The 10,062-nt window shown below is 47.0% G+C and overlaps 1 protein-coding gene across 2 annotated transcripts in view; it reads left to right on the plus strand.

The window, feature by feature from the left end:
• Window positions 1–3,148, plus strand: part of LOC111534527 (ADP-ribosylation factor 2-like) — a 177,145-nt gene extending 173,997 nt beyond the window's left edge. Inside the window, exon 5 of one of the 2 annotated variants that reach the window (XR_004228549.1) lies at window positions 1,801–3,147. Coding sequence is in view for 1 of the 2 variants with exons in the window: in XM_031934372.1 (XP_031790232.1) it covers window positions 1,801–1,824 (24 nt within the window). In the remaining variant the exon portion in view is untranslated. Of the gene's footprint in view, window positions 1–1,800 lie in introns of both variants that reach the window. The other variant, XM_031934372.1, reaches the window with a different exon arrangement.
• The last annotated feature ends 6,914 nt before the right edge of the window (window positions 3,149–10,062 follow it).

The raw sequence follows: 10,062 nt of genomic DNA on the forward strand, positions 1-10,062 counted from the left end.
GGGGGAGCACACAAACACCTGCTGATGTGCCGGACTTGGGTACCCAGGAGGTTGCTGGCTTTCTCTTCCTTTCCTCAACAGTTTTGTTTGTTTGAGACAGTCTCACTCTGTCACCCAGGCTAGAGTACAATGGTGTGATCTTGGCTCACTGCAACCTTTGCCTCCTGAGTTCAAGTGATTCTCCTGCCTCAGCCTCCTGAGTATTTGGGATGACAGGCGTGCACCATCCCACCTGGCTAATTTTTGTATATTTAGTAGAGATGGGGTTTTGCCATGTTGGCCAGGCTGGTTTCAAACTCCTGACCTCAGCTGATCCACCCACCTCGGCCTCCCAGAGGGTTGGGATTACAGGCATGAGCCACCACGCCTGGCTGGCATTTTTTTTTTTTTTTTTCTGTTTTTCAATAGAGTCTCCTCTTGATCTCATCCTTTGTCCACTGCACAAACCCCTCCCTAAAACTATTCCCAAGGCAGAGCCAACTAGACCACATATTACTTCAACCCTTAATAGGCTTTATTATCACAGGCTTTTCTTATTACAATCCGTTCATATAAGGAAGAGGCTCCCGAACTGGATCAGCCTAGGGTGGGCCTACCCAGTCCAATCTTAGCCGGGTCTATGGCGCCATCTGATTGAAATCTAACTTGACTCTCTTCTCACCAACCTCCTCGGGGTCCCAGGGGTGTAAACATCCTGCAGCCTTCTGCCAGCACTGTCTCTTTCGATGTTCCCCCCCATTCACTGACTGTCCTCACTATATTTCGACTAACTTACTCTTACATACAAAACAGATCTTTCCCCCTTCCTGTACATCAGATATCATTTTGGATCAATACTGCACCTGAGGTTGGGCATGGTGGGTCACACCTGTAATCCCAGCACTTTGGGAGGCTGAGGCAGGCAGATTACTTGAGGTCAGGAGTTCAAGACCAGCCTGGCCAACATAGTGAAACCCCGTCTCTACTAAAAATACAAAACTTAGCCGGGCGTGGTGGCACACACTGGTAGTCCCAGCTACTTGGGAGGCTGAGGCACAAAAATTGTTTGAACTCGGAAGGTAGAGGTTATACTGAGCTAAGATCGCGCCACTGCCCTCCAGCCTGGGTGCAAAATATACTATATTTTATATATATATATAAAATTAGATGGGGACATACCATCAGAAACTTCCCTCCAACTTGATTCATTTGTGTAATAGTAACAGATATTTACTAAGCACCTATGATGTGCTCCGTAGTGGACACTGTTCCATTCATCAGATGTGGAGGTTCAGCCATCTATGAAACTTGGCTAATCATACTTTAAATCTAGTCCTTATTTCTCCGTCTTACCCACCAAGAATCCTGAAAGATTCTATCAGGTGCTTTGCTAAAATTAAGTATGCAATATGCGTAGCAATGCCTTCATGTACCAATCCCTGAGCAATGGAAATAAGGTTAATTTGACTAATTACTCTTAGTAAGCCACTTTGACCACTAGTAACATCTGCCATCTTTTATAAGCCTATCTGATTGCAGATCAACCTCAGACATACCCATCTGTAGTTTCTGGAATCCCCCTTCTCTCTCTCACAAACCTGGGCAACATTTGCTCATCTCTAATTCTTCCCCGCCCTTCTCAGCTTCCTGACTTCTCAATATTTACAGTAGGGGTTTGCAACCACACAGTAAAGGTCTTGGATATATTTAGTGGGAGTTAAGAGCGTTAGGCTCGCATAAAGCAGAAGGGCTCTCCTTGAGTGCCGCGTCATCTGTCTTGGGTCGCAATTTCCCCATAATCATGTTTATTATCCTTTCCAGGTTGAAGATTATTCTCTCTTCTAAAGAAAATAGAAGAATATTAGGAGAAAAGACACCTTAAAATGTTCACTCTTTTATTCACATTACATCATCTGTCTTGAATAATGGGTCTATCTCTTTCCTGTTACTCTGGCCCTGAAAAAAAAAATTAGCTTTTTAAGACTGCTTTTGTTATGTGTACATGTTCCTGTAATCTCATCATTCTGGGATTTAATAATAATAGTATTAATACCACCTACCATTTGTTGGTTACTTACCGTGTTTTAGGCACTGTGCTAAATGACTTACACATATTCATCTCATTAGTAAACATTTCTGAAACTATTCTTGCAATTTGTCCTTTTTCTTGTTCTTGTCCTCTTAAAATCTGTGTTTAGCCATGAGCTCTCAGTGAAGCTGCTTATGTTTCTTTAAAAACCCCTCTTTGCTTCCTCCGAGTGGAGTGGGTTGTACTTCTGAGGTCAGGACAAACTGGGCACTGGAGGAGTTCAGCCTTCCAAGGCTGCAGGAGGGGTGGGTTCCCTGAGGCGAGCAAGATGATGTAAGGCCTTGACTTGGGGTAACGGACAGCCACAGACGGGAAGAGAGAAGCCTACATTTAACCACGGAAGGATGCAAAGGGTGAAGAGGTGGGTTGAGCATTGGGCCCCAGGTGCAGGGAGTGGGAAAAGGTCCAAAGGTGAAACCTGGGAAGCCTGGGCTTGGGTCTGGAAGTGGAGAGAAGGAAGTTGTTCCAGGCGGGGCTGTGAACAATGAGAACCCATGATTTCTGTTTTCACCAGCAAGGGTGAGAATTGAGTCCACAGGAGTGGCTCTCTCCTCTGCTTCCGTGACCTGTGGAGGGCTAAGTGGGCCAACGAGCTGGGTAGAACTTTACAAGATGCTCTGCTCTTAGCAGAATGAGCCGTTCTGACCATTTCCCAAGAGCCAGATTTCCTCATCAGTCCTGAATGTTGCCTCTGTTCTATGATTTGCATTAAAAAAAAAAGATATAGTCTCCCCACTGTGTTGTCAAATCTGAAATAAGGGACTGTGTTTTTGCAAAATTCTCTTCCAGGGCCAAGCACAGGGTCAATGTTCAGCAAATATTTGGTGAGTTAATGAATGAAATGAAAGCACTCTCCTTATGCTCCTCGGCTGGGTGATAAAGAGAAGAGTTCCAGAACAATATAATTTATGTTTCTTTCTCCTTCTAACCAACCCTAGAAATTCTCCACAAGGCATATGCAGATATCCCAGACGTGTGGGTTTCCAAGCATGTGTTTTATGTACAAATACTGCTGCATATATATGATTTTTACTTTTTGAGACAAGGTTCATTGTCCAGGCTGGAGTGCATTGGTGCCATCTCGGCTCACTGCAGGTTTGACTTTCTGAGTTCAGGTGGTCCTCCCACCTTAGCCTCCCAAGTAGCTGGGATGACAGGTGCACGCCTCCATGCCCAGCTAATTTTTTGTATTTTTAGTAGAGGTGACGTTTCACTATGTTGCCCAGGCTGGTCTTGAACTCCTGGGCGCTAGCAATCTGCCCACCTTGGCCTCTCAAAGCGCTGGGATTACAGGCATAAGCTTCTGCTCCATATATGTTACTTGTTCATCTGACTGAAGTCCCCAAAAGAGACCAGCACCCCAAAGCAGCATGTATTTCTCTTTGGAAGCAAACATCCTTCTGTTTGCTTGGGATGCATGGGATGCGCATGCAGTAGGTGTTTAATAAATACTTGTTGACTAATTAGGGGGCATAAATATGTAAAAGTGGTAAATTAGCAAGAAAGAGCTATAGTGTAGATAATCAAATAACAAAGCTGTCTAGAACAAGATAATCTATCTCTGAGGGCTCTGTGTAGGGGGAGAGGCAGTGCTGGCTAGCGAGGCAGATGTGCCTTCTCATTAGGCTCCAATCAGGATAATATTGCAATTAGCTTGGGATATTATAGCAGTTAGCTTCTATTCTTGGAACAAATTCCTGGGAGATTTAAGTTGGGTGGTAAAAGAAGGTTGTCCCAGGAATAAATTTGCTGTGAACCGCTTCTGAGTGACTACCTCATATGTGTCTAATTGAAACGCCAATGTAAACCTGATTGGATTGTTTCTTTGTCGGCGACACTTAAACATGAGCTCAGGAATTTGGACAGCCACTTAACAACAGAACACAGCTCCGGAAATTGCAGATTTCAAATTTCAGAAAAATCGATGAATTTAGACAACTTGAGTGTCTTCTTTTTGTCAGGGTAGTCAGCCTTCGGCCTCCAGGATCTGGCTGACAAGTGCTTGCTGCTGAGACAGGCACTGAAAAGCGTAAAAAATATAATGTCCTCAATTATCTTCCCAGTCATTGAGACATTTAAAAACTCCACCCCAGCCCACCCTGACAGTCTCCTGTAAGGAGCTTGATTTTCTCTCTGTCAACCTGATGACAGACCCAGGAGGATGTTGTGTCTGGGAATGTTTGCTCTTCCTGGCGGGGGTGAGTAGGGCTTGGCAGCAGAGACAGTGCGACAAAACTAAGCCACGAATCCTGGCTCTCAATCCGTCCAGCCAGTGGCTTTCGCTTCATCTTTTACCCTCCATGCTTCTTCTCTTTCTTCTGCATCAGGAGAGGCAGACGTAGAGCCCAGAGTTTTTTGTCAAAGAGCCTGAGTTGGAATCCTGCCTGACTCCACCCTTGGGGGGGTGACTGTGGCTTTCTGAGGCCCAGTTTCTTCGTCTATAAAATGGGCGTGCTAGTATCTGCCCATATCATTTCAGGAGGTTGGTTTTTGAGAAGGGGTGGTGCCTGTACGACTGCCCTAAGTTTGAAAGGACTGCAATCGGTGCCGGCTTTGTAGCTCACAACCTTTACCTTAATGCTGACCATCACAGGGTCTTGGGACAGGCCCCGGGACCCGCCCCCGCTGGTGCAGGGCTGCCCTGCAGATGGCGCTGTGGCCTGGAGCATGCAGCCAGCAATAAATCAGGGCAGCTTGATTAAACATGTCCAAGTCTAGTTAAGCCAGACTAGACGTGGGCGTGTTTGGCACAATAGGTGGATCCAGTCTGGATTTCCTTTACCTGCACGTCCTGGGTGTGTATCCCTCACAAAAGGTCCCCCCCCCATCACATTTGTACCTTCCCAATTTAAGCCACCCAGTGCCCACGTGGCCCCGGGAACCACTGCGGCAGGCAGTGTGTTTAATCCCTGTGAAGCATTTTAGCATTAGATGAATATGACACCTTTGGGCTCCCATCCGCCTGTGCAGAGGCTGCCAGCTCCACTCTTGGAAACACCCTTGTTCTGACTTAGTTTCCCATCCAAGATGAAGGTAGGCAGGCTGAAAAAGCCAATGCTAAAAGAAAGAAGACCCCAAGACCCCTGTGTGAAGCTCAGAAAGCAAAGCCAGTCTTCACAGACCCAGCTAAAGAGGTGGACTTTGGCACCAACACCTCCTGTTTGGAATCCAAGCTCCACCATTTAGCATTTGTGAGACCAGGGGCTTGTTAAGGAATGCCCCAAGGCTCCCTTCCCTGGCTATAGAGAGAAGAGATGATACCTGCTTTATAGGATACAGTGGTGAGGGTTCAATGAGAAGAGGCATGCAATAGACTTGGTATAGGGCCTGGCACATGGGGATACTCAAATAGTGGTGACTATTAGATCAGGAGCAGACACTGGGGTAGGAGGTATCAGCCCAAGGAGAGCTAGGGAGGGAAGGATGTGCCAAGGAAGAGACGGTGGGCTCTGCAGAGAAAGGCTTCTTGGTACCCCTTGAAAGCTGCTGTGGGAACACATCTTAACTCTGCTAACCTTTTCAGGCAGCCGTGGTGGCAGGGATCTGGGCATCTGGCAAAGCAAGCTGACCATCTGGTCAGCTGTTTCTGCAACAAAAAGAGATGGTGTCAAAGGCTTTGGGAGCTGGGCTCCTTTGACCCACAGTTGGCACTGGAGGCCAAAGAAGTCCTCCTCGAGACCATCATCTTCTCATCAGCAATCTTCCATCCAGCACACTGCAGCGGCCAGTGAGTGAGTGCAGAATCGTCTCCAGGAAGCCAGTGCCACGGCCAGAGGTCCAGAGCCTGCACTGAGCAAATCGCCAGGAAGTAGTGACGGCCCTTCCCTCCTGGTCAGTGCTCTTGTTCCCTGGGGCTACTATCTCCTCTGGATCCCATGAAGACTGGTCCCTGCCACACCCATGATTACCTGTCACACTGCACAGCTAGAAGTGCAGGTTCTGAGGCCAGGCTGCCTGGGTTCATGCATTAGCTGTGTAACCTTGGGCAAGTTACTTACTTAGTCCCATTTTGCCTGTTTTCTGGACTGCAAAATGGAGTTGTGAGAGTTCAAGTTCCGCTTATAAAGAGATGGCAACACTGCCTGGCATTTAACCAGTGCCCCACAGGTATCATCTGGGGCTGCTGTCATCTCTGTGGCCAATTGTGCCGCGGTTCCAGGTCTCGGGGTCATGTGTGTGTATCTGGTGCCGTCAGTGCCCCAATATCTGGTCTCTTTTTCTCCCATTAAAAAATCAATCTCGCTTCTCTGTCTCCCTGTCTTTCTCGCTTTTGTCTTCCCTTTCTTAACACATTTATTTAACAAACACGGATGAAGTCCCTGCCCTGCGCCAGGCGCTGGGGAGGGAGAGGATGGGGGGATACAGACATGGAATAAGCAGTAAGCCCTGCACAGGACACTCTGAGTGCCCACAGCTATGCAGAACAGCAGTTAGTCCATGCTGCTGCAGGCTTCACCATCGTCAACGGGGAGCCAGCATCTGGAGACACCCCGGCCCTGAAGACGGAGCCTGCCCAGGCCCCCACTGAAGAGAGAGCTGCTATTGGCCTCAGCCTCCAGGAAGAGCCGGGTGATTCAGCAGGAGGGAGATCCTCCTTCCCCAGACAAGATGGGGGCAGCAGAGGTGAGATTCTGGCTGGGGGTGAATCGGTCTGCTAGCTGACAGCCTGCCTGTCACATTCAAAAGCTTATCCGGGGACAGTGCCCCTCTGCCCTGCTAATGACAGGGCTGTCACTCACAGATCTCCCCTGAATTGTGCTGAACCAGACATTGCTGCCTGTGCCCCGGCAGGGTGATAGACGTCACAAGGGCTTGGGAAGCTTCGGGGGAAAGTCAGGCTATCGAACCACCCCTCAATCTTTATGCCACGCATCCCCAGAGTCACACAGAAATGTTCTTACACACCTCTTATGCCTTGGCACGGCTGCTCCCTCTGCCGAGCCTGCCCTCCCCTAGATCGGGCATTCTCCATCTGAGTGTCCCACATGTCCCCGAGCCTCAATCCCCAGGAAGCTCTGGGAGCCTGCAGTCCTCCAGAAACGCAGAAATCCCTACCTCCCTTAAGTGGCCCTGATGCCTTCGGCATGCTTTTACTACTACATCGTCACACTGGGAGGTCATTATTTGTTTAGTTGTCTTTCTTCCTTACCCTAGACCTTGAGTTTTTGAGGCCACGGACAGCCACGGCTCCGCTTTCTCTGCAGGGCCGAGAGCATAGTTGGCACTCTGCAAACGCGTGCTGAGGAATGGACTGTCGTTACTGATGTGTCTGGAATTGATTCCTTCCGTTGGGTTCTTGGTTTTGCTAACTTCAAGAATGAAGCCAAGGACCCTCACCGTGTTACAGCTCGTAAAGATGGTGTGTCCAGAGTTTCTTCCTTCTGGGAGGTTCTTGCTGACTTCAGGAGTGAAGCCGCACACCTTCCCAGGGAGTGTTACAGCTCTAAAAGTTGGCGCCTAGGGAATCGCTTGTTCTTCCTGGTGGGTTCGTGGTCTCACCCACTCCTGCGATGTGGTCTTGCTGACTTCAGAAGTCAAGACGCAGACCTTCACAATGAGTGTTGCAGCTCTTAAAGGTAGTGTGAACCCAAAGAGTGAGTAGCAGCAACTGTTATTATGAAGAGCAAAAGAACAAACCCAACACTGTCTGGAAGAGAACCCCAACACCTTGCCACTACTGACTCGGGTGGCCAGCTTTTATTCCCTTATTTGGCCCCGCCCACGTCCTACTGATTGGTCCATTTTACAGAGCGCTGATTGGTTCATTTTAGAGTGCTGATTGGTCCGTTTTACAGAGTGCTGATTGGTGCGTTTACAAACCTTTAGCTAGACACAGAGTGCTGATTGGTGCATTTGCAATCCTTTAGCTAGACACAAAAATTCTCCAAGTCCCCACTCGACCCAGAAGTCCAGCAGGCTTCACCTCTCACTGACGTCACCATCCACGTCTGCACAAGTCTGGACACGGAGCAGCCTCCAACCCCTGCTGGAAGCCTGGCCTAAGTGACACACCTGCTTTAGTGAGGGGTTGGAGTTTGGAAGGCCCGCTGGATGTAAGGATCTAGAACGAGAAGGGCTTTTCCTGTTGAGGACCAAAGATCTCAACTATTTTTGCCTAATAAACTAGGAGGGACCAGTTTAGAATTGTCTCTAAATGTACAGGAATGAGTTTGAGCTTAGAGGTAGGGGAGCCTCTTGTTCCCAGTTGAAGGCACTCACAAAACCTGAACTGCACCCACTTGGAGGAAGGTGAGAGGGGGCTTCCCAGGGAGATGCCTGAGAGTCCACAGAGGGAACAAACAAAATAGCAATTTAATTTAGATTTTTTAATGCAGAAATGAAATGTTCCGCTTGTTTGCTTTTAAAATGGAGAACAGAGAACATAAAATGATTTAACAAATGAAGGAAGTAATTAGAAAAAATTTCTCCAGTTCTATGTGATGGCCAGTAAAGAAAGAGAGAGCACAGAAAAGATAGAACGGGAAGGGCAGACAGAAAGGAAGGAGAGTAGGACACAGAGATGATGACTCAAAAAGAGAGAGAGAGTGGAGAAGAGATAAGCATAGAACCCCCATCCCTCCACACGCACAGATTTTGATCTTATGAAAAACTTGATTTGTAGAATTAAAGTTTGTCTTTTGTTGTTTTTACACTGTAAGAGAGAGATTTGAATACATTTCTCTATTTTCTGACTTCTAGAATAAGAAGTTGCCAGTGAGAAGTCCAATGCCATTCTTAGTCTTGATCTTTTTTTATAATCTGTTTTTTTTCTCTCTGGAAAATTTTAAGTTTTTTTTTTTTTTTTTTTTGAGTTGGAGTTTCACTCTGTCACCCAGGCTAGAGTCCAGTGGTGCTATCTCAGCTCACTGCAACTTCAGCCTCTCGAGTTCAAGCAATTCTTGTGCCTCAGCCTCCCAAGCAGCTGGGATTACAGGCATGTGCCACCACGGCCAGCTAATTTTTGTATTTTTAACAGAGACGGGGTTTCACCATGTTGGCCAGGCTGGTCTTGAACTCCTAACCTCAAGTGATCCGCCTGCCTTGGCCTCCCAAACTGCTAGGATTACAGGCGTGAGCCACTATGCCTGGCCTAAATTTTAAGATTTTTACCTTCATATACATCACTATGAAATTAACGTGGGCCTTTTTTCATTCATTGTATTGGGTACGCAATGGACTGGTAAACTGCAGACGCAGGTCATTCAGTCTTAGGAAGTAATTTTATATTATTTCTTTGATAATGGACTCTCCTCCGTTTCCTCTCCTCTCTGTTTCTTTTGCTGGGCCTCCTAGATGGATCTTCTACTTTTCTATTTTCTCTCTGATTTTCCATACCTTTATTTTTTTCCACTTCCAGGAAGATTTCCTTGACCTTATCTTCCAAATCCTCTATTAACTATTTTATTTATGTGATCAAATTTTCAGTAGTTTGCACTGTTTTTCTGATTTTTTTTTAAAAAGAGTTTTATTGGAGGTACACTTCACATACTCTGAAATTCACTCATTTTAAGTGTCTAATTCAATGATTTTTAGTAAATTTACAGAGGTCTGTAACCATCACCACAATCCCGTTTAAATTATTCCTTTGTGTATAATTGTTTGTTCTGGTTTCACGGATGAAATGTCTTCTCTTATCTGTGTGTGTGTGTGTGTGTGTGTGTGTGTGTGTGTGTATGTGTGTATGTGTGAGATGGAGTCTCGCTCTGTTGCTTAGGTTGGAGTGCAGTGGCACAATCTTGGCCCACTGCAACCTCCCAGGTTCAAGCAATTCTCCACCTCCCAGGTTCAAGCAATTCTCCTGCCTCAGCCTCCCAAGTAGCTGGGATTACAGGTGCCCACCACCATGCTCTACTAATTTTTTTGTATTTTTAGTAGAGATGAGGTTTCACCATGTTGGCCAGGCTGGTCTCCAACTCCTGACCTCAAGTGATCCGCCCACCTCAGCCTACCAAAGTGCTGGGATTACAGGCGTGAGCCACTGCACTGGGCCATCC

The sequence above is a fragment of the Piliocolobus tephrosceles genome, chromosome 16 (genome assembly GCF_002776525.5).
Source record: "Piliocolobus tephrosceles isolate RC106 chromosome 16, ASM277652v3, whole genome shotgun sequence".
NCBI classification, from domain to species: Eukaryota; Metazoa; Chordata; class Mammalia; order Primates; family Cercopithecidae; genus Piliocolobus; species Piliocolobus tephrosceles.